This window comes from Bubalus kerabau, chromosome 5, assembly GCF_029407905.1.
Source record: "Bubalus kerabau isolate K-KA32 ecotype Philippines breed swamp buffalo chromosome 5, PCC_UOA_SB_1v2, whole genome shotgun sequence".
In the NCBI taxonomy this organism is placed as follows: Eukaryota; Metazoa; Chordata; class Mammalia; order Artiodactyla; family Bovidae; genus Bubalus; species Bubalus kerabau.
In genome coordinates, this window is record NC_073628.1 from 43192864 (window position 1) to 43218463 (window position 25600).

General features: G+C 38.1%; 1 protein-coding gene across 1 annotated transcript in view; it reads left to right on the forward strand.

Annotated features, from left to right (window-relative positions):
- Positions 1–2972: 2972 nt before the first annotated feature.
- The window catches only part of HIKESHI (heat shock protein nuclear import factor hikeshi), a 36775-nt gene continuing 14147 nt past the window's right edge, over positions 2973–25600 (forward strand). Inside the window, exons 1-2 of the mRNA XM_055581561.1 lie at positions 2973–3224; positions 5379–5616. Of these exons, the coding sequence (XP_055437536.1) occupies positions 3195–3224; positions 5379–5616 (268 nt within the window). The 5' untranslated portion in view covers positions 2973–3194. The remainder of the gene's footprint in view (positions 3225–5378; positions 5617–25600) is intronic.

Consider the following 25600-nt stretch of genomic DNA (forward strand, 5'->3'; position numbering starts at 1 on the left):
GTTACAGTATGTAAAAGAAAAAACCTGGTCTTCCTTCCATGCTTCTTCTTTACCTTCACACTACAACCACACTGTTTTTCCTACATCAGGCAATTCTGTGATACCAGCTCAGTCCTACCATTCAACCCAATCCTGACACACTTGGAGATAGTATCAAATCCCACAGGTTAAGGGCTCAGCCCCTCAGTACCCCTCTTCAGATGCCAATCACAAGTAGTTAGTCCCAGGTTACCCACAACTTCTGTCCAACCCACAACTTCTGTTCAACATGGCTACAACAACAACAAAAAAGTTTTCCATACCTTCCTCCCCTTGAATTTGATTATTGACTGGAACAACTCACAGAACTCAGGGAAACACTTACTTATGTTTACAAATTTACTAACAGTTATGATAAAGGATAAAGATGAACGGCCAGGTGAATAGATGCCTAAGGCAAGGTTTGGGAGTACAGGATCTTCTGTCCTGGTGGAGTTGGGGTATATATAGCATCCTGGTACATGGACATATTCATCAACCTGGAAGTTCTCCAAACACCATACTACTGGAATTTTGTGGAGGCTTCCTCATGTAAGCATGATCCATTAATTCCATTCCAAACCCTCTCCCCTTTCTATAGAATGGGGGGAGGGGCTGAAAATTCCAAGCTTCTAATCAGGGTTCATGTTTCTGGTGATGAACCACCATCTAGGAGCCACCCAGGAACCTACCCAGAGTCCCTCATTAGAAAAAAAGATGCTCCTAGCACTCATTACTTGGGAATTATAGGAGCCCTGTGTAGGAAACATAAGGCAGAGACCAGTATATTAATTTATTATTTCCAAGGGTACAAGATGGATATGAATACATGAAAAATTAAGAAAAGTAATAACTGATTTTGGATGTGGTGCTGGAGAAGACTCTTTATAGAGTCCCTTGGCCTGCAAGATCAAACTAGTCAATCCTAAAGGAAATCAACCCTGAATATTCATTGGAAGGACTGATGCTGAAGCTGAAGCTCCAATACTTTGGCCACCTGATGCAAAGAGCTGATTCATTGGAAAAGACCCTGATGCTGGAAAAGACTGAGGGCAGGAGAAGGGGGTGACAGAGGATGAGGTGGTTGGATGGCATCACCCACTCAAGGAACATGGGTTTGAACAAACTCTGGAAGATAGCGAAGGACAGCGAAGCATGGCATGCTGCAGTTCATGCGACTGCAAAGAGTCAGACACAACTTGGCAACTAAACAACAACAAATAATCTGGCTACTACTTTACATGTAATAACCTTTATAAGAACCTTATTACTATCTCATTCTATACATGGTGAAAAGGAGGAAAAGGTAGTGTTAGGTTAGCTGGCCTGAGATTATAAACTAATTAATGACAGAGATGGGCTCTGAGTCCAGGCAGTTTGTCTGCCACTCATAAAATAGTCTCATATGAATGGCCTTCTTATTCTGAATATTCTGGGACTTCTGAGGTAGAAAGCTGGAGACACTGGTAGAAAGATCCTCTTCTATTAATCTTTGGCTTGGCTATTCAAAGGAGTACCTGAGACAAAGACAGATGGTTCAAGTCTATGGTGCTGGAGTGGAGACCAGAGGACTACTGTTCCAAATACTCTGATCCTCCACATACAACCTGGGATAAACTTGCTGGTTCCTGGTGGACTAAGCTCAGATATTTCAAGTTGAGCAGAGACCTTCACAAAGGGGGTACCTCATCTGCCTATTGGAGAGGAAAGGGAACTGAAGTTTTGAAACACAGAACAGTATCGGTGGCAGTCAGAACTTGACACCGGTTCTTCTGGCTATGAACCTTTTCTGCAAATGCACAGACAAAACAAGACAAGACATTTTACAACAAAACAGCCTTTAGTTAAGTACTGCCAAGTTCTAAGGGCTTAAACTCATTTAACCCTCACAGCAACCCCAGGAGACAGACACAATTATTCTTATTTTACAAAGATGCCATTAAAGTACAAGGATATTACTATACGACTTGCTTACAATTTTTTTTTTTACAGCAAATAAATGGAGGAGCCAAGTGAAGTTGTAAAGAACTACAAAAAAAAATGTCAATAAGTACAAAACAGCTGATTAAAAATCAGTAATTTTCAGCTAACATATAGCAGAAAGCTTTATCAAGAGGTTGCCAACAATGGTCCTTCTAGTCAAAGCTATGGTTTTTCCAGTAGTCATGCATGGATGTGAGAGTTGGACTATAAAGAAAGCTGAGCGCCGAAGAATTAATGCTTTTGAACTGTGGTGTTGGAGAAGACTCTTGAGAGTCCCCTGGACTGCAAGGAGATCCAACCAGACCATCCTAAAGGAAATCAGTCCTGAATATTCATTGGAAGGACTGATGCTCAAGCTGAAACTCCAATACTTTGGCCACTTGATGCGAAGAACTGACGCATTGGAAAAGACCCTGATGCTGGGAAAGACGGAAGGTGGGAGGAGAAGGGGATGACAGAGGATGAGATGGTTGGACGGCATCACTGACTCAATGGACCTGAGTTTGAGTAAGCTCCAGGAGTTGGTGATGGACAGGGAGGCCTGGCATGCTGCAGTCCATGGGGTCGCAAACGAGTCGGACACGACTAAGCAACTGAACTGACTGACTGACTGATAGCAGAAAGAAACTCGGATTTGAATCAGGACTTGGATTTAAACTCCATCCCTGAGTGCTGTGTGAAGATTTGGGGCTGGTCACTCTGGGCAATTTCCTCGCCCACAAAATGCAGATAATAATAACCAACTCACACGGTTTTTGAAAAGATCCAGAGAAACGATTGTAAAAGCGCAATGTAATCGCTGAAATGTAACACAAACGTGAGCAACACCTCCAGCCTGCTTTGAAACCGCTCATTTGAATGCGGACTATCAATCCAAAGGGCAAATACCGCGCGCCTCCTTCCCGGAAGCCCACGCAGGGCTTCCTGGGACTTGTAGTCTTAGCCGGAACCGGCCCACCTGTCTAAAGCCCCGGAAGTACTCGTCGCCTGAGAGGCGCGCTGGTTAGGAAGCTGGGGGTCAGAGGTCGCGGAGGCAGAAGGCGTTCCTGCCGCTGTCCTCGTCACTATGTAGCTGAGGGGCAGGAGCCCTACTCCACGTTCTGGAAGGTTCTTGGGCTCGACCACGGCGGTAGCCCCAGGACTTCTAGTCCTTGGCCTCGGGTCCTTGCCGGCCGAGGGGAGTCGCCGCCGCCATGTTCGGCTGCTTGGTGGCAGGGAGGCTGGTGAGGAAAGGGTCGGATGGTCTTAGGAAGGGGGCGACACCCCAAGGGCGAGGCCACTGGGAGTGGGGGTGGGGGTGCGCCGGGTTCGGGGAAGACCCCTTCCGTCTGCTTTCCGGCGGAGAACGTGAGTGTGGGGGCTGGGTTTGAGCCCTTCTTTGCCCCCCAGCGCTCTTGATAGTAGTCCCAGTATTCACTGCCTCTTCTTGAGTGTGCCTTAGCCTAGGCAGCGCACGCCTTTTGTTCACTGGGCTTCATCTCAGCCTTCTTCGTAGCGCTTTTTTGGCACTCCAGACTTAAGCGGTAACTCGTGAAGTGGTGCTTCTCGTTTTCATTTTGCAGTTGAGGAACTTAAGCTCAGTTGGCAGTATAAATACTCGCCTGAGCTCCCAAAGGGAATTCGAGGTAAATTTGATCTAGCCGGTAGCGTCCATCCTGTCGAAGGTTAAGATGCTCGGTCAGTGTTTAACTGCTGGGTCCCTTTGGAAGGGTTCTAATAAAAATAGGCTTAACGTAATTTGAAGTTGATTGGTAGAAATTCGTGAAACTTTATCGGGAGCCGTGCCAGTGATGACTCCAAAATGATATGAGCAGCGAGTTTCCTTATTGCGTAAAAAAGAGATTGCAAAAAAAAAAAAAGAGAGATTGCCTTCCTTGATGAATTGTTAGGTAAATAAGATAAGTACCTGGAATTGTTGAGGAATAATCTGGAGGGTGAATCTTGCTTGCCTTCGTAGAAACCATTCAGATTCATTTCAGACCTGATTATTTTTTCACCAAGAGTTCTTTTTATGTTTTCTCCCTGCTTTGTTAAATGTTGCAGTTTCTTTGTTAAGTTTTTCATCAATTTGTTTTAAACAATGTAGACTGTAGACAGTGTAAGGAACTAGAGAGAGAAATTGGAGATGGCTATCCTCAGAAAATTTGTCTGTCCCTTAAATGGCTGAGAGGTGCCTTTTGGCGCTGGTAGGAGATAACACTGGTGAAAAGTTTGGATTGCACCTGCCCTTGGTAGGAAAAATGACAAGTCCACCCGCGGAACTCAGATGAATTTCATTAATGAATGACCTTTAATATGTGTGTGTTTTTTTCTGAAGAATAAAAAGGCCCTATGGAATTCGTGTTGTTAACTAATTTGCAGGGCATTTAGTTATCGCAATGCCTTTGTCTATTACCTCATCTCTGTAATGGATATCCAGGAGGGGTTCGTTGATGGCAACGTTTTTTCACAGCGTTTGACTCTTTAATTCTGCAGTATTTGAACATGTTAATCGAAATAAAGGGTAAAGAGACGTAGAGTACCTCAGCACTTAACAATATTATTCTTTTACTAAAAAAGTCCATCTAATCTAAAACTAGGAAGTCAATTTTCTTTCCTTGACAACTTTTCTTATGTAAAAGAGGTCCTTTTTTTTTTTTTACCTCGGGTTGAGGATTAGACTGTCATAATACAAATTAACAGAATGTCTGGTGCTTTTGACAGAGTTGGCATTAAGAAATGTTTATTTTGCTTGAGGATTTGTACATACCATAATTTTACATACCTTTAAGATTGTGTGCATGCCAAAAACTGATAAAATTGGATTTAATACTAATATGGGCAGTTTGGTTTTATGTTCTTTCTTCCTTTGTTTTATTCTCCGTATTTAAACTGAAGGTTAGTAATTTGGGGGTTACAAATATATTTTAGTGAGTAGGCAAAATGACAAATAGGGAATCTGCAAAGAATGAGGATTGACAGTAACAATTTATGGATTGCTTACTCATTTTAATTACCTGGAGTTTCTTTACCTTCAAACTAGAAGATAAGGCTTTCATGGTGTGGTGTTTCATTTTTATAACATTTTGAAGCTGTAGTGATTTATTATTTAAATATAGTCTTTCCTGGGCTCTTCTCGAATAATTTAGTCATGTTTTTAAAAGATGGCATTCATTAAATCATTTTAAGCCTAGATATATATTTTTAGGTTTTCTATTAAAGTTAGCACTCTCTGGTGTATTTGGTAATTCCATAATTAGAGTATCAGATTCACCCAGTGTTAGGCTTGGCATGATGACAGAAGTCAACTATATCTTTTAACAGAGCTTACAGCAACACTAAAAGGGCTATAGTAACTTATCAAACTATTGAACTAAGGTGAGTTTCTTATTTTCTAGGTGCAAACAGCTGCACAGCAAGTGGCAGAGGATAAATTTGTTTTTGACTTGCCTGATTATGAAAATATCAACCATGTGGTGGTTTTTATGCTGGGAACAGTCCCATTTCCTGAAGGAATGGGAGGCTCTGTCTACTTTTCCTATCCAGATTCAAATGGAATGCCAGTATGGCAACTCCTAGGATTTGTCACGAATGGGAAACCAAGTGCCATCTTCAAAATTTCAGGTCTTAAATCTGGTAAGAATAATATATTAAAATAGTTTCATAGTTAAACTTTTTTCTTAAATAGCATAGCATAGAATATGGCTTTTTTCACTTTGCATTATATTTTTCTGATTGCTAAAGTAATATGTAACATTGTTTAAAAAAAAAATCAGATGATACACATTTGAAAAATGGTAAGTGAAGGGACCTCATACTCCCATCCTGTGCCCCTGGAGAGAACTAGTCACTGTGATTCTCTTTATATGGTGTATACCTTTATAAAGAGATATTTTTGAGTGAGAGGGTGTTTAATGAATAATGAGAGGAATCTTCTCAAGATGAGGAAACAGTGGAAACAGTGTCAGACTTTATTTTTCTGGGCTCCAAAATCACTGCAGATGGTGACTGCAGCCATGAAATTAAGAGACGCTTACTCCTTGGAAGGAAAGTTATGACCAACCTAGATAGCATATTCAAAAGCAGAGACATTACTTTGCCAACAAAGGTTCGTCTAGTCAAGGCTATGGTTTTTCCCGTGGTCATGTATGGATGTGAGAGTTAGACTATGAAGGCTGAGTGACGAAGAATTGATGCTTTTGAACTGTGGTGTTGGAGAAGACTCTTGAGAGTCCCTTGGACTGCAAGGAGATCCAACCAGTCCATTCTGAAGGAGATCAGCCCTGGGATTTCTTTGGAAGGAATGATGCTGAAGCTGAAACTCCAGTCCTTTGGCCACCTCATGCGAAGAGTTGACTCATTGGAACAAAGACTCTGATGCTGGGAGGGATTGGGGGCAGGAGGAGAAGGGGACGACAGAGGATGAGATGGCTGGATGGCATCACTGACTCGATGGACATGAGTCTGAGTGAACTCCGGGAGTTGGTGATGGACAGGGAGGCCTGGCGTGCTGCGATTCATGGGGTCACAAAGAGTCGGACACGACTGAGCGACTGATCTGATCTGATCTGATACATCAGTGTTTAAACAGGTAAACCGAGTAGACTTGTGTAGGAAATACGAGAGTCCTTTTTTTCTATGAAGATTTTTGAATTCTTAGATTTGATTACCCCTTCAGTGTTGTGTTGGTTTTATTGACATTACAGATGCTAGATCTTAGAGGGACAAATCTTGTTTACATGCTTGAGGTATTTTGTGTAGAAACTGAAAATAGAACTAGGTACATTTACTCCCAATGGATGTCTGGTTCCTTTGAAAGTCTAGATGAAAAGAAACATGGAAAGTCTTAGATTATAAATATATCTTCTCCTAGAAATAGTCTATAGAGTCTAAGGAAAAGTCGTATTTTAGACAACATATTTGGACCATTATTTAGAAGGTTGAAAAGTAGTTGTGTATGTTTGTATAAAGTGCTTAGAGAATCGGTAAAGGGAGCAACCAAGTAGGCAACCCTTAGTAGGTTGGGGAAAATTTCTGGGCGGAGGTGATATTAAACCCTTTGACAAGATGAGTAGGTGTTTGTCAGGCCTGTGAGAGGCCTATTGGGCATTCTTTTCTAGGTGGAGGTAATATGGATATAATGATAAAAGTTTGAAATCGTGGTGTGCTCAGAATGGCACAAGGCATGGGGCATAGGATGCAGGCATGGGTCATGAAAGGCTGAAAAGCTTTTGAATCACACTGACTCATTTGAATTTAATAGGTTAGAAAGGCTGAAAAGCTTTTGAATCACACTGACTCATTTGAATTTAATAGGTTAGCAAGTTTTAACATGCTTTGATCACAGACCTATTGGATAGTGTCAAAAAAGTGTGTAATATAAGCATAGCGAAACACTAAAAAATTTGCGTGTACTCTGAAGCCCATGTTTCTCTCCCTCATAAAGACTTGTCCCTGTAGTTGTAGAGGAGCCAGTGAACAATTGAGTAGGGGAATGATAGGGTCAAATTCTGTTTTTACCTTGAGGACTGTGAATAATGAACTGGAGCATTTCTGGTCAGATGATGAACTGTTAGCTGCTGTTATTTATTTAGTTGGATTTCTGTGGGGAGAAATGGGAAAGGGTAATATTTACAGCTAAACATGGTTTAGATTGATGGTAAAGACTAACCTCTAGATTTAAGAAACAACAAATTCCTGCAGTCCTTCTGAGTAGGGGTTCCTTGAGATAATTATTCCTAATCCCTAAGGAAGTGGTTCTTAAAGCATGATTCCCCTACCAGCAGCATCAGCCTGGAAACTTGTTGGAAATGGGGATACGTGGTAGGACCCCAGACACACCGAATCAGAAGACTTGGCTGGAGTCCAAGTTTTTCAGTAGGTTTCCTAGGTGTTTCTGTTGCCTTCTAAAGTTTGACAGTCATTGTTCTAGGACATCCATTGTATGTAGTAAATTAATGCTTCTTATAGTATGGTATTGGTTCTGAAAACTCTTTGGGAAAATTAAGAAAATGGTCATTCTAAAATCACTTACTGTGACTGTGCCTAAAAATAGACACTCTATATAAGTAAGAAAAAATATGGACAACCTAGTACTAGGTTATCCATATTTTTTCTTACTTATGTAGAGAAACTAATAAAGGAACCAGAGAGAGAAGACAAGTCACTTGTAACTGAACAGCAGTTAGTTTAGCAGATTTATCAACAGCATGAATGAAGATAAAAGTTCTCTAGATTAGTATTTCAAAGTGCCGAGGAAAAATGACATAACCCTCATTGGTTATTGTCATTGTACAGTGAAGGAGAAATGAACTTTTTCAGGTGGAGATGGAGAGTTTGCTACTGACAGACCATTGCTGCAAGAACTGCTGAAGGTAGTTGAACTTTGATGGAAGGGAACTGAATCCAGAATGTAGAAGAGGATGAAAGACTCAAAGTTAGCAGAGAAATTGGTAAGCATAGACAAATTGGGACAGTTTGATTATATGAAACAATACAGTAAATAAATACATAAGAATTGAAGGAGGTAGTAGTCTGAGTAAGCTTTCTGAGGTGCTGTTGTTTAGAAAGAGTAATAAAATTGATTCTACTTTAATAAAATTGATTCTACTTTTAAGTAGTTCTGTTAAAATTGTAAGGAAAACTTAAAAAAAGGAAAGAAAAAATGCATGGTATTGAAAACATAGCTGTGGAAATAGTTTCATATATATCAGTTATCAAAATAAATGTAAACAGAATAAACTTACCAGAGAAAGCATGGAGACTCTGGGATGGGATTTCTTTTAAAGACAGCAAACAAGTAATTATAGTGATGTTTATCAATAATGCATCTAAAATATTCTAATGCAAGGACCCCCACTCCCTTGAAGCTGTCACAGATGTGTTTAAGAAAAATGAGACTAATACAAAAACATTATCAAGGAATAAGAGGTTCATTCCTTAAAAATGAGATCATCACTAGGAAGGCTTAAATATTTCTAGGAAAAAGTAAATGTCATGAATTTGTGTATAATATAAAAGACAACCTCAAATATAGAGAACTTTATAATCAGTATTTTTAACACACTTCTCAATAATTAATACATCAAGTAAATAGTAAGGAATGAAAATTTGAATAAAGAATTAATAATCTTGGGATGCTATAGAACCCTGAAACTAATAATTAGATCATACGTATTTTTTAAGTACACAGAACATTTATGAAATTTGACCTTATAGCAAGTCATGAAGCAAGTTGTAGCTAATGGGAGATTATCACTGTGCAGCCCACAGTGCAGTCTAATTACAAATCAAAAGATAAAGCAGTCATATTTAGAAATTTAAAAATATTTTAAAGTAATTAGGTGGGTTGCAGAAGAAATAACTGTGGAAATTAAGCTTCTACAGTCAGTTAGTCGCTCTGTCATGTCCGACTCTTTGCGACCCCATGGACTGTAGCACGCCAGGCCTCTACAGAATAAAACATCACATCCTTTGTGGCTCAGCTGGTGAAGAATCCGCCTGCAATGCGGTAGACCTGGGTTCAATCTCTGGGTTGGGAAGATCCCCTGGAGAAGGGAACGGCTACCCACTCCAGTATTCTGGCCTGGAGAATTCCACAGACTGTATAGTCCATGGGGTCGCAAAGAGTCGACTGGACGAGTCCTTCTTTTTCAAGGTAATACTGAAGAGATTAACTCATAGGCTTAAGTGATAATATTTGAAAAGAAACAGAAATGAGTGGGCTAAGTGTTTAAGCAAACTAAGAAAGTAGATGCAAAAATGGTAGTGCTAAAGAATAGAAATAATAACAGAAAGCAAAGGAACAGTGGAGGGACTTAATGAAATAAAAATCGGATCCTTTGAAAAGACAAATAATGAGCTACTGAAAGGTATATTTAGGAAAAAGAACACACAGTGTTTTTGAAAATGTGAAAATGGAGACATAACTATAACTGTAATACAGTTTAGTAAAATTTACAAGAAATTTTATGCCAGTACATTTGAGAACAGTAAAGGAACATATAAATAGGCTATATTCTAGAAAAATACACTAAACTGACTCAAATTTAAATCATGATGAGATAAAATATCAAAAAAAATTAAAATGAGCAATTAAAAATATACCTTTTCCTTCTACATACCACTATCAGACTGAAAGGGTTAAAAAGTTCAGTTACACCTTTATGAAACAGATTGTTTATATCTTATGTGTTAGAGAACAGGAGAAGAGGCAGTTACCCAGTTTAGATTTTGAAGCTAATATAACAGCTTTATTAAAAAGGACAAGGAAAATATGAAAGAGGAAATTTGGCCTAAGCCAGTTTATTTATTTGGATATTTATATCTATGTACATATGAAAGTTACAAAGTGAATTCAATAAGGTATCTTTATTTTTAAAACTTGTCATTATGGCACATTTAAGATGTATAAAAGCACTTCAGTATTCTTGCCAGGAGAATCCCATGGACAGAGAAGCCTGGTGGGCTACAGTCTGGGGGGGTGCAAAGTGTTGGATATGACTGAGTGCACACACAGTTCAGCTAACCTGCATGTATTTAAAGTACCTTTTGATCAATTTTGATATATGTTTACACCTGTAACACCATGACCACAATCAAGATAATGAATATATCCATCACCCCTGAAAGTTTACTAGTGCTCCTTTGTAATCCCCTCTCCAATCTCCTCTTCTACCCCAGGAAACTACTGATCTGCTTTCTGTCACTGTAATGTTTCATTTTCTCGAGTTTTCTTTGAGTCAGGACAATGACTTTTTCAGTCATCCACGTTGTGGAGTAACTCGCCACAATAGTAATTCATTGCTATTTATTGCTGGGTAGTTGTCTGGTATACCACCATTGTGTATCCATTCACTTGTTGATGGACATTTGGATTGTTTCAGTTTTGGGCTCATAAAAGTAAAACTGCTGTGAACATTTGTGTGTAAGTCTGTATGGACATATGGTTTCATTTCTGTTAGCCAGGTGGCTCAGTGGTAAAGAATCTGCCTGCCAGTGCAGGAGATGCAAGAGGTGCAGGTTCGATCCCTGGGTCAGTAAGATCCCTTGGAATAGGAAGTGGCAACCCATTCTGATATTCTTGACTGGAGAATTCCATGGAGAGAGGAGCCTGGTGGGCTACAGTCCATGGGGTGGCGACGAGTTGGACACAACTGAGTGTGTACATACGATACAATACAGATAAATACCTAGGAGTGGAATGACTGGATCATAGGGTACTTCTGTGCTAACTTTTTAAGAAACTGCCAGACTATTTTGCAACATGATTACTGTTTTACATTTCAGTCTGTAGTGTTTGAAAGTTCTAGTTCCTCCCTGGCCTTGCCCACACATGATCAGTGTTAGGCCTTCTATTTTTTCGGGCTCCAAAATCACTGCAGATGGTGATTGCAGCCATGAAATTAAAAGACGCTTACTCCTTGGAAGGAAAGTTATGACCAACCTAGACAGCATATTGAAAAGCAGAGACATTACTTTGCCAACAAAGGTTCGTCTAGTCAAGGCTATGGTTTTTCCTGTGGTCATGTATGGATGTGAGAGTTGGACTGTGAAGAAGGCTGAGTGACGAAGAATTGATGCTTTTGAACTGTGGTGTTGGAGAAGACTCTTGAGAGTCCCTTGGACTGCAAGGAGGTCCAACCAGTCCATTCTGAAAGAGATCAGTCCTGGGTGTTCATTGGAAGGACTGATGCTGAAGCTGAAACTCCAATGCTTTGGCTACCTCATGTGAAGAGTTGACTCATTGGAAAAGACTCTGATGCTGGGAGGGATTGGGGGCCGGAGGAGAAGGGGATGACAGAGGATGAGATGGCTGGATGGCATCACCGACTCGATGGACATGAGTTTGGGTGAACTCCGGGAGTTGGTGATGGACAGGGAGGCCTGGCGTGCTGTGATTCATGGGGTCGCAAAGAATCAGACACGACTGAGCGACTGAACTGAACTGAGCTGAATAGTTGTATAATGGTATCCCATTAGGTTTCAAGTTTGCATTTCCTTGATGACTAGTGATATGAGCATTTTTTCAAGTGCTTATTTGTTCTCTCTGTATCTTCCTTGAAGTGTTTGTTCAAATCTGTTTTTGTTTTTTTATAGATGGGGTTGTTTTCATATTATTGAGTTTTGAGAGTTCATTCTTGACACAAGTTATTTATGAGATGTGATTTGAAATTTTTTTTCTGGTTTTTGGTTTGTCTCTTTACAGCATAAGTTGTTGGGTTTTTTTGTTTTTGTTTTGTTTACAGATATCTTATTTAATGATTTGTTCCTTTGCATCTTTTTAAAAAATTTACTTGATTGATTTACATAGAGCATGTTTTTAATTTTGGTAAAGTTAGTTTTTCAATTTTTTCTTTTCTGGATTGTGGTTTTGGTTTTGCCTCTAAGAAATCTTTGCCTAATGTGAGGTTATAAAAAGTTTGTCCTAGGTGTTTTTAGTTTTAGATTTTACATTTATATCTGGGATCCAACTTATATAAATTTCTGTATTTAGTGCAAAGTACAGATTGAAGTTCAATTTTTTTTTTTTGGCAAGTGCATATCTAACCATTCCAATACCTTTTGTTAAAAAAAGGAAGGAATGACATTTTTCTGCATTCTTCTCACTTGGGAGCTCTCAAACTGCTCCATTTTAAGGTAAAGCATAAACTAGTGAATATTTATATTTGTTTGTACAAATATGTATTGATTTAAAAAGGAAAGAGAAATGGAAATAGATACTATTATATAGTTTGTTTAAACAAATCACTAGTTGGAAAACATGCTAGAAGATTACATGGATACTGGTAAATGTTAATAGTAATAAGCAGCCAAAGTGGAGAAGCAGCTAACTTGGGGCAAGAGAGAGAGAACAGTTTTGGTTTGGGTGTGAAGAGCCTTTGGAACTTGATGCGTGTGTGTGTGTGTTTGTGCATGTGTGTGCGTGCGTGGTCAGTTGTGTACAGCTGTACATGACCCCAGGGACTGTAGCCTCCCAGGCTCCTTTGTCCATGGGATTTCCCAGGCAAGAATATAGGAGTGGTTGCCATTTCCTACATGGTAGCAATGCCTTAAACAAAGTGGTGGATTTTGTTTGTATAGCAATAGGCTAGGAGAAGGCAATGGCACCCCACTCCAGTACTCTTGCCTGAAAAATCCCAAGGACGGAGGAGCCTGACAGGCTGTAGTTCATGGGGTCGCTAAGAGTTGGACACGACTAAGCGACTTCACTTTCACTTTTCACCTTCATGCATTGGAGAAGGAAATAGCAACCTACTCCAGTGTTCTTGCCTAGAGAATCCCAGGGACGGGGAGCCTGGTGGGCTGCTGTCTATGGGATCACAGAGTCGGACACGACTGAAGTGACTTAGCAGTAGCAGTAGCAGTAGCAGTAGGCTAGTAGTCAACCAACTGTTAACCTTTGCATAGCTGGAAAATGCAGACTTACTTTATACCCAGATTCATGCATTGATTAAGGTTAATATTGGCCATCATCTAGTACACCAGGAACCTTGGTTGTTTTTGAAGACATACTAAATATTAATGAATGGTCAGTTGTCATCACCTTACCCTCACTTCTCTGCTCTGTGCCAGCATTTTGAGTTGGAAAGGGATTCAGTGCCTCTTTTTTGTTTATGATCATCACTATATTCCCTGAAGGAGATGCCATGTGAATAGTGAAAATTGCTTTCTTCTGTCATGCTTTTATTGCCTTTGGCTATCTTTTCCCCTTTTCTCTTGTGACACACAAAAGGTTGAGGGGCAGTGGACATATATTCAGAGATCATAAAAACCCAGACATTTCCTTATTGTGTTATCTCATCCAGTGTAGAGAAAATTCAGCAATTAAAAATTAGTTAATATAATTGCTTTAACCAATTATAGTAATTAGTCAATAGTAATTAGTCAGTGACATTATGATTTCTGTTGTGAAATTAAACAGTCCAAAACACAATCCCAAAATAATACCTAATCCATTTCAGGAAAATGGATTTATTTCCATTTTGATAATACAAATAGTTCTTTTACTCTCCTGTCTTTTAAAAAATACATTATTTCTCATCATTTCCAAAACTATAACATGGCTTTTGATAGTTTTAGTTATGAAAACAATGAAATTTCAAGGCAATATTTGTACTGAGTAAAGCAGAATGTTTTATTAAAGAGAAATAAAGCAGCTTAAAATATATAGAGACTTAGTGATTATCATAGTTTCATTGAGTTAGACAAGGCTGTGGTCACTGTGATCAGTTTGGTTAGTTTTCTATGATTGTGGTTTTCATTCTGTCTACCCTCTGATGGAGAAGATTAAGAGGCTTATGGAAGCTTCCTGATGGGAGAGACTGACTGAGGGGGAAACTGGATCTTGTTCTGATTGGTGGGGCCATGCTCAGTAAATCTTTAATCCAATTTTCTGTTGATGGGTGGGGCTGTGTTCCCTTCCTGTTGTTTGACTTGAGACCAAACTATGGTGGAGGTAATGAAGATAATGGCAACCTCCTTCAAAAGGTCCCATGCACACACTGCCGCACTCAGCGCCCCCGACCCTGCAGCAGGCCACCGTCGACCCACGCCTCTGCCGGAGACTCCTGGATACACGGGCAAGTCTGAGTCAGTCGTTTGTGAAAAGATCAGTTTTCATTCCAATCGCAAAGAAAGGAAATGCCAAAGAATGTTCAAACTACTGCACAATTGCACTCATCTCATACACTAGCAAAGCAATGCTCAAAATTCTCCAAGCCAGGCTTCAACAGTACATGAACTGTGAACTTCCAGATGTTCAAGCTGGATTTAGAAAAGGCAGAGGAACCAGAGATCAAATTGCCAACATCTGTTGGATCATCGAAAAAGCAAAGTGAGTTCCAGAGAAACAACTACTTTTGCTTTACTGACTACGCCAGAGCCTTTGACTGTGTGGATCACAACAAGCTGGAAAATTCTTAAAGAGATGGAAATACCAGACCACCTGACCTGCTTCCTGAGAAATCTGTATGCAGGTCAAGAAGGAACAGTTAGAACTGGACATGGAACAACAGACTGGTTCCAACAGTACCGTAAAGGAGTACATCAAAAGGCTGTATATTGTCACCCTGCTTATTTAACTTATTTGCAGAGTACATCATGTGAAATGCTGGGCTGAATGAAGCACAAGCTGGATTCAAGATTGCTGGGAGAAATATCAATAACCTCAGATATGCAGATGACACCACCCTTATGGCAGAAAGTGAAGAAGAACTAAAGAGCCTCTTGATGGAAGTGAAAGAGGAGAGTGAAAAAGTTAGCTTAAAACTCGGCATACAGAAAACTAAGATCATGGCACCAGTCCCATCACTTGGCAAATAGATGGGGAAACAATGAAAACAGTGAGAGAAGACTATTTTCTTGAGCTCCAGAATCACTGCAGATGGTGACTACAGCCATGAAATGAAAACACACTTGGTCCTTGGAAGAAAAGCTATGACCAACCTAGACAGTATATTAAAAAGCAGAGACATTACTTTGCCGACAAAGGTCCATCTAGTCAAGGCTATGGTTTTTCCAGTAGTTGTGTGGACGTGAGAGTTGGACGGTAAAGAAAGCTGAGCGCCGAAGAATTGATGCTTTTGAACTCTGGTATTGGAGAAGACTCTTGAGAATCCCTTGGACTGCAAAGAGATCCAACCAATCCATCCTAAAGGAAATCAGTCCTGAATATTCATTGAAAGGACTGATGTTGAAGGTGAAACTCCAATACTTTGGGCACCTGATGTGAAGAACTGACTCATTTGAAAAGACCTGGATGCTGGGAAAGATTGAAGGTGGGAGGAGAAGGGTCCATCAGAGGATGAGATGGTTGGATGGCATCACTGACTAGATGGACATGAGTTTGGGTGAACTCCGGGAGTTGGTGATGGACAGGTAGGCCTGGCGTGCTGCAGTTCATGGGGTCGCAAAGAGTCAGATATGACTGAGTGACTGAACTGAACTGAGTGATTATCAGCATTAGACAAATGATAAAATGCTGTGGTGGTTCTTTGCTAGTATGTTTGGAAAAGTACTTTTTGGGTGTTTAAAATATTAGAATTCTTAATTTAAGAATTAAGAATTAGAAAAGATTAGACTTTTATATTTGGGAATTGTGTATTGCTGCAATTTAAAAATAGGTAGACTTGTAATGGATTTATATTTTTGAAGCTTTGAGATGCCTTTTATAAACTTTATTGAGCAAATCTAGCTAATTAGCACAGCAGGGTGGAAGAGAGACTTGTTGAAGTAACTTTAGGCAATTGTTATTGAACTGAGAATTTATTAGAGAATCTAGCAGAATTTTTTGGAGTAAGGAGAATAGTTCAAATGAAGCAGATTTCATGTTAAACTTTGGTAGTGTTTGTGGTTCTCTTCTGGATGATGAACAGATTCCTTAATTTTGCATTGAAAGATTTTGGTTGGAGAAGGTGAGGAGCAGAGGGCTCTGTTGAGAGAATTTCAGTGGGTAGGGGATCTTAAAACCAGTTACTGTGAGTTTTATTTTGATAGAAGATTCTTTGTGACTCTTGGGTTCTGAAAAGGAGTTTACACAATGAATACATTTTTTAGGCTGATGCTGGAACAATCTGAGATAATGATTGAGAATTAGTATGGGACTAAACTCTTAAAATGTAGAAGGGAAGGTTTGACATTAGACGAGAAGAAACTGCCCTTCTTTCTTCCTTCTTTCATGGGATCTAGAAATCCTTAAAATAGTAAATAAAAGGCACAAGCTTAGGGAATACAGTTTGGTGGTTAGAGAATTGGGAAAGTTTAAATCAGTCTTGCAATTTTTATCTTTAGATACACTGTGCTTGGTGTTTAGTGTGGAAGAGACATTGAATTAAAAACTTAGTAAAAATTATGAAATACTGGGAGTATTACATAAAGAAATTGTTTGGTTTATAGGAATTATATGCAAACTCAGATCAGCACATAAAAGGGAGTATTGACAAAAATAAAATTTGTGTGGAACTTAGATTTTAAAAAGTAGGTAGCTATAGGCACTATAGGTCTTTTGCTGTATTATAATTTTTAATTATTAAAAAACTTGGGAAGTATACTAGAAATTGCTTTAGACATTTCCATTAAACAAATTACAGAAGAAAAATACTTGCTTTTGTAAAAACTTTGTGGTATATCTACTTCATCCTTAGCACATACACTTCAAATTGATGACTGCTTTCATTTAGGGTCTCCATATCTGTGTGTGAATATTAAAACCACTCCAAGACAGTATTCATAGGAAGCAGATTAGTGACCTGAGATAATCGAAAATGGCTCAGTGGAAGATTAGCCTGGAGCATGAGCTTGAAGCATGACTGGATTTGCTTGGGATGGAAGTGGGAGGATGGGAAGTTGATTGCATGTGGAAGTCAGCAAAGTTATGAAAGCAGTAGTGTACACCACACCTTCAAGTGACAGTGAGGAGGAGACTTTTAAAGGCAGCATGATAGACTTCTACTTGGGAAGTCTCAGATGGGGATGTGAGTAAGGTTTAAAAGTAAACTGAGGCTGTTGTGTGATGGTTATACCATGTGGGGTTTCATTTTTTTTTCTCTGGTAGGAAAGTGTTTGAGCAGGAGAATGATATTTTAAAAAATGATGTTTTAGGAAAATCATTGTCTGGGATGGCTTGGAAAATTTTGTTGAGATTAGAGCCAGAGCAGCCAATTAGGAAGATTTTATGATGTTGAAAGAATGAAGGAAAGGGTAACATTGAATATCTGCTCATGCAGTGCATTGTCCTAGGCTTTCATGTGTATTATCTCATTATTCTTTAACAACAACATTTAGAGGTGGATATTATTAGCCTCTGGCTTTTCAAGAGACTGGATGTCAGAGAAATTAAATATTTCACTTAGAAATACTGTAAACTATTAGGCAACAATTGTATGTTATGCAGTACCAAAATAATATTTAACTAATCCACTTTGATTAGTTATGCAGTCCATGGGGTCACAAAGAGTCAGACACGACTGAGCGACTGAACTGAACTGAGTCCTCATTGATGGAAATTTGGATTATTTCCATTTTTAAAAAATTGTTTATAGCAATGCTACAATCAATATTCTTACATATATTTTTGTACATATTTTTTAGCACTGTATTTCTGTAGAAGAAACGCCTACAAGTGGAACTGAATTCCTGGATTAAAATGGCCTTTTAAATAAATACGTAGGAGGCCTGGAAAAAGTGTACTGAGTGTGGATAATGGATCATCATTGTCTTGGCGGTTGTTAGAGAATCATAAGAAAGGTAGTTGGTACTACAGAAAACTAATAGAGCATATCCTTGCCAAGTATAATAAGAGAATAAGCCATGGAATTTTAGAATAGAAGGTCCTAGAAATAATTTCATCCAATCCTTAAATTTACTGTTGAGACACTTGAGATCTAGAAAGTTTCAAGAGAGTTTCTAAAATTGAGCTGGGATTAGAATCAAGATACCCAGATTTTTATTCACTATTCTAAATGATATAGATCTTTTCACTTTTGAAAGTAAATTTAAGGAGAAACCTACATTCACATTCCTATGCATTGTTTTATATGTATATATAGTTCATATGTTTATAACTGCTATTTTCTGCCATTTTCACTTAATATTATTTCATATGGAATTAAATTTTTATGAAACTTTGATGTGCTAAAGAGTATTTACTGTTTAATCTTCTCTCTCTCTCTTTTTTTTTAACCCTCCTTTTCCATCAGTCAGGTACTGTAGAGTCAGAAACAGACACACTCTGGTCTTTAGATGGGCTGAAGTGGAAATACAGGATGAGATTTTAATGTGTTTTAAAACAAAAGATGATATGCATTAAAAGGTTTTCAGAAACACGGATGTGAAGTGTATGGTCCTTTTTTCCCTATTTGTTTAAAATAGTAGTATAGAATTACATTTTGTTGATAGGTTATAGTTACCTATTTATTGTTTACCTTTTTGGCTTTTTCTTGCCCCTCAAATTACTTTAAATTTCCAGTTATTATTGGTATGCTGTGCTGTGCTTAGTTGCTCAGTTGTGTCTGATTCTTTGCGACCCCACGGGCTTTAGCCTGTATCATGCCAGGCTCCTCTGTCCGTGGGATTCTCCAGACAAGGATACTGGAGTGGGTTGCCATGCCCTCCTCCAGGGAATCTTTGCAACCCAGGGATCGAAACCAGGTCTCCCACATTGCAGGTGGATTCTTTACTGTCTGAGCCACCAGGGAAACCCAGAAATACTGGAGTGGGTGACCTATTCCTTCTCCAGGGAAACTTGCCAACACAGGAATTGAACCAGGGTCTGCTGCATTACAGGTGGATTCTTTACCAGCTGAGCCACTAGGGAAGCCCTTATTACTGATATATAGAAGTACAATTGTTTTAAAAAAAAAAATAAGAAAAAAAAAAACAGGCTTTTTTAAAGAGCAGTTTTAGGTTTATAACAAAATTGAGAGGGAGGTACATAGATTGCTCATATACCCCTGCTCCCACACATGCTTAGGTCTGTCCTGTTACCAGCATCATTAACCAGAATGCTTTTTTCTTTTAACCTACATTGATGCATCATAATCACCCAAAGTCCACAGTTTATCTTAGAGTTCACTCTTACAGGCTTGGACACATGTTTAAGGATATATATCTATAATTATAATGTCATATAGAGTATTTTCACTGCTATGAAAAATCTTTTGTGCTCTGCCTATGTACCACATTGCCTCACCTCCCCACCGGCAGCCACTGACTTTTTTAAATTGTCTCTAGGTTTGTCTGTTTCAGAATGTCATATAGTTGGCATTATACAAGTGAAATCTTTTCATGCAGATTGGCTTCTTTTGCTTAGTAATAGGCGTTTAAATATAGTTTTTTCATGTCTTTTCATCACTTGATAGCTAATTTTATTTTTAGTGCTAAGTAATACTGCATTAGGGCTTCCCAGGTGGCTAAGTGGTAAATAATCAGCTTGCCAGTGCAGGAGATGCAAGTCAGTCCCTGGGTGGGGAAGAGCCCCTGGAGGAGTGCATGGCAACCCTCTCCAGTATTCTTGCCTGGAGAATCCCATAGACAGAGGAGCTTGGTGGGCTACAGTCCATGGGGTTGCAAAGAGTCAGACGTGAGTGAGCACGCATGCAATATTGCCTTGTTTGGATGTACTGTAGTTTATCGTTTCACCTACTGAATGTTATTTTGATTGCTTTCAAATTTGGGCAGTTATGAACAAAGCTACTGTAAATATTCATGTGTAGATTTTTGTGTATATAGACATTTTCAACTCCTTTGAATACTAAGAAGCATGAATGCTGGATATTATGGTAAGAGTATGTTTGATTTTGTGAGAAACTGCCACATTCTCTCCCACGTGGCTGCACCAGTTTTCATTTCCACCAGCAGTGTATGGGTGCCTGTTGCTCCACATACTTGCCAGCATTTGGTGGTGTTATACGATTGGTTTTTGTTTATTGACTTTGTATATTGAAGGATGAAGGAAAGGGTAGCACATTGAGTATCTTGCTAAAATCCCTTTATTAGTAGTTCTGATTGTATCCTAAAATTTTCAATATAGATGATTGTAACATCAATGAAAAAGACTTTTTATTGCTAACTTTTATGCCTTTTATTTTCTTTTTATTGGCTATTACATTATCCAATCCTTTGAACACCATATTGAATAGGAGCAGTAAGAGGGCAGTGGGGCAAGAAAAAGAAAGAAAAGCCGTAACTCTCTTCTCTATTCTTCCTCCCTCTGTTTCATGAGTGTCCAATATTGATAATGAATCGATCCTCTAATCAATATGAAATACCCTGTCTCTCTGGTAATGCTTCTTAAAAAGTCTTCTTAAAGTAATGTCTTAATGTCTGCTTTGCTAAAATTTATATAGTTTCTCCAGCTTTCTTATGATTAGTGTTCACATGCAATGTTTTTCTGTATTTTTATCTTTGACATAAATCTTTGTCTCTTGTAAGTAGTGTATAGTTAGGTGTGCTTGTTTTTTAACCTCTTACTATCTCTGCCTTTTAAATAAGGCGGTTAGACCATCAGTACTTAATGTTACTGGTATAGTTAGGTTTACATTTTCATCTGCTAGTTGTTTTTCCTCCTTTTTTGGAAAGGAGGTCTTTTGGATTGAGTATTCTTAAAATTCATATTTCTTCCACTATTTTTGTGTATACCTTTGTATTTTCTCAGTGGTTCCTCTAGGAATTATGATACGTGTTGTTAACTTTTTACACTGCACCATGAGTTAATACTGACAAAATAAAATCTGTATTTGACAACTCTGAACCTGAATTTGGTCATTTTTTTAGGGTGTCATCTCCACTTTTCGTTGCTATGTTAGCCCACTTAGTGAAATTCTGAATATGACAACAAAAATTTTATGGCAAAAATCACATTTCAGAAAAAGCAAAATCACATTTTGGTGATTTATTTTAAATTAAGGATATTTACTTCCACTCTCATTATCTTCATACTGAAGAAGTTCACCATTGCAACTCGTAGTAGCATGTGAGAGAGTCAGATATGGATAATAGGAAGCCAAAAGATCTGTGATAAATACTCTACATTATATTTTTTCCCCACAATTCAGAATTTTCACATCCTTAGAGCTGAATACAGAGACAAAGGATTATCTGCTCACCTTTGCTCTAGACTGAATCTGGTCCAGAGAAGCATTTCATGGTTGGGTCCAGGTTGTACTGGGGATTTTCTCACTGGGCTGCATCTCTGATTTTCTTAATGAGGTTTTTTTAGAGATAGACTACTTTGTCATGTGTGTCCATCTCCTTGACCCAAAAGGTATCTGTAATTAGAGTTAAAAATTTACTTTCCACATACATGTAAGTATTTATAGTTGTACAGTATAATGATTATCAGATCTCACAGTACTTTTTGAATATTTTTTATATTACTTTTGGAAAGTTTTTCTTAAAATGTCTTATTTGAGTTCTGAAGTTGGTATCTAGCCTTAGTAGCGTTTATTAAACTGTAAGATGCACCAAAAAACTCAGCATTCATATAGTAGTCAACTGAATGCTGGTGTTCACTTGTCGTAAACATCTGTTAAAACTTGTAATATATGAATAATGAAATCCATGTAATGTTGACTTTAAAAAGTTTGGGTTCATGCTATATAAAGAACATGAGTACAGTATCTTTTAAGATTTAAAATTCTAGTTCTGAACTTGGAAGGTGAAAACAGTTTCTCTTACCAAAAATATGTAACTGAAAAATTTTATATTATGCATATTTATATGTGTTTATATGCATATGTCTGTCAAAGGTAAATATTTGTAGAGCTCATATACTATTTGAAGAATTTGTTTAAGCCACATCTACATATTCTTTCATACACATGCTTAAGTTCAACTTAAAACCTTCCTTTTTTCTGTAGGTTAACTATTTTAAAGTGTTTCGAGATACAATGAGGAAGTGGCTCAGTGCCTCAGTCAGGGAGAATCCCAGTGACATCTGCAGTGGAGAATGATGTGGAGAATGGGAAGCAGAAGAGGCCAAGATTGGAAGAGCAGGTGGGGAGCAGGGCACTAGGTCAGACAGAATAAGAACACTGACGTGGAGCTGAAATGTTTTACATTGTGTCATTAGCACTTTAATATGTGATTGTACTTAACAGAATAAGAAATTGCTGATTAACTCACCTGTGCTATAAAGAGGAATTATATATTTATGTGAATAAAATAAGAGTCATGAAGGTGGTAGAGCTTTTTAGAACACTGATGAGAGAGAAGGCTGGTATTTTGTGTTTCACACACCTCAACTAGGCACCTTATGATGGGGCTTTACCTTTTTTCTTTTTTGGCTAGGGCCCTGCTGTGAGATAGTGTTTGGAATGAAATTCTGGAAGTATCATTTCTGATAATTAAAAAACATTTTTTTTTGCAGTAGGGGTTTTTAAAATTTATTTTTAATTGGAGTATGATTGCTTTACAGTGTTGTGTTGGTTTGTGCCATTCATCAACATGAATCAGCCATAGGTATGTGCAGTAAGAGATTTAAAGCAACTGTATTTTGAAATAGTTTCAAAATTAGAGAAAAATTATAAGAATAGTGTAAAGAATTTTTTACATTCTTCTTCCGTATTCATTTGGGCTTCCCTGGTGGTTCAGACAGTAAAGAATCTGCCTGCAGTGTAGGAGACTTGGTTTTGATCCTGGTGTTGGGAAGATTCCCTGGAAATGGAAACAACTACCAACTCTAGTACTCTGGCCTGGAGAATTCCATGGACAGAGGAGCCATATTCATTGATTTTGTTACATTTATGGTTCTCTGGATATTTTTTCCCTGAAAATTTTGAAAATGTTACAGATATCATACCCCTTTACTCCTAAATACATCAGCATATGTTTCCTAGAGCAAGGATATTCTTTTATAATCACAGTATAATGATCAAATTCAGCAAATTTAACATTAATACCGTACTCTTGTCTGTATTCTGCATTAAAGTTTTGCCAGTTTTCCCAGTAATGCCTTTTATAACACTTTCCTCCTCCCTCTGTCTAGGGTTCAGTCAGTATTGTGCAGTCCATTTAATTGTCACACTTCTACACCATGCTCAGCCTTTGTCTTTAGGCTAAGCACCTAAGAATATCCATGAAAAAAGGCTTAGCATCCATGAAAAAAGGCTTAGCACCAAAGAATTTTCAAGGAATGTTAAAATTAGAGTTTGTTATAAATCATTTGACTTTCTTTATAGTTCTCTTTTGGGGCTTGCTGCTGTATTTTAATGTTACCGCTTTGGCTTCTTGCCTCTAGCTCAGTTGCCAAGAAGAAACATTTAAACTATTCTAGTTTTCATTTTAAAATTGGATTGAGCTTGTTAAGGGGATTAGAAAGGACAACCCCGCCCCCCACCTCAAGATACCACTAGGATCAGTCTATTCATATGTAGTGGAACTAGAGCCAGAATGGGAACCTTTTACTTCTTTTTTTTTTTTTTTTTTTTTTTTTTTTACTTCTTGACTTGCTATCTTGAATGCTTATTGTAAAGTAAGTAATGAGTAAAAATCAGTATAGAGTTCATAAGCATCAGCCTTGGGGCTTACTAGACCTCTTTGAATCCCAGTGCATTACTAGCTGGGTAGTCTTGACCAGGTTCCTTAACCTTAGAGGAGAATTCAGGTAAAATGGGGATAATAATACCTACGTTCATGTGTTTTGGGGAACATTAGAGATAATGCATAATAGTGCCTGTCTGGCACTTAGTTGGTGCTCAAGAAATGATTTTTATGTTTTTATTATACTATAGAAAGACAGCTCTAGGAGGTATCTTAAAAATCACCCAGATAATGAAACCTGTTCAGAAAGGTTAAGTAATTGTGACTGCTTTATGAGAATGAAAGTGCCTTGAGAGTAGGGAATGTTGTATCTTTTACCATATGTTCTTTAGAGTGTATAGAGCACAGAGATGGACTTGGTAAATAGTGATTGTTTACATACATTTCAGACATCCAAATTCTAGACATACTTCAATGTCAGGTAAATTAACATTTTTATCTGGTTTAAGAGATTGATTGTTGATAAACCTTTGGAAGTCACATAGCTCTTAAAATATGCATTCAGGAAAAATGGTATTTCAGACTTGTCAGACTATCCATAGAAATGAAGCAGAAGTTTTAGGAATATATATTTGTGATTTCTAAATATTTATATTTAATACTAAGAGGATTTTCAACAAGCATAATTAGGCTGTTTTTCTGTAGCTTTTTAGCGTATGTCAGATTTCAAATGTCACTTCATAGGAAATTGCTTGTTTCTGCCATAACAGTTTTCTTCAGTCCTCATCTCTTTGCACACCAAAAATACTGCAACTACTGGACTCACTTTTAGTTTCTTATAGGGGACGCTTGTAACTCTTAAATAGATATTTCATGAGTTTGTTTTTTTTTTTTTTTGTAGGGGTCTTTCAAAAAACAGAGAAAGCATTTATTTTACTTAATCTGTTTTTTAAGTTCATTCTATCTTACAGTTACCATATGGGTCCATTGGATCATTTTATAAATCTAATATGCATTTGGAGATATTACTGATCTTATTTTGTCTATATTTTGAAACATTTTGCTATTTCATCCAAGGAATTCATTATTCATTAGTTATTCTCAACTATGGGGGAAAAAGGCTGAAATGATAAGAAAGAGGAAGAATGATGGAATTACTTGAAGCTGAGGTTGGCAAACATTTTTGTAAAGCTTAAGATAGTATATATTCTAGGCTTTGTGCACTACAAATGGTCACTGTGACATGTTCTTTAAACAGCCCTTTAAACATGTAAACACTGCTTGGGTCAGGAGCTCACATTAGCTGATGGGCTGGGTTTGCATGTGGGCCTTGGTGCGCTAGTGCAGTGCCCCTCAGCCAGCCTCCATGCCGTACTGCCCAGAGAATTACGTCAGCCTGCGCGAAGTATAAAGGGAGACTGGAGACACCATCTTCATTGTCTGCTTTTTGCTTTTATTGGACAGAATTAGGAATTAATAATTTTTTATGTTTTTAATGGCAAAGAGAACATTGAAAAGGAACAAATTTTACATTTATTGCATGAATCGGACAATAAATACAAAGAGGCAAATAGCAGCATTCTAGACTCTTATCATGATGGTGCAGTTGATCATATAAGTAAAATCTCAGGACTGAATCTTC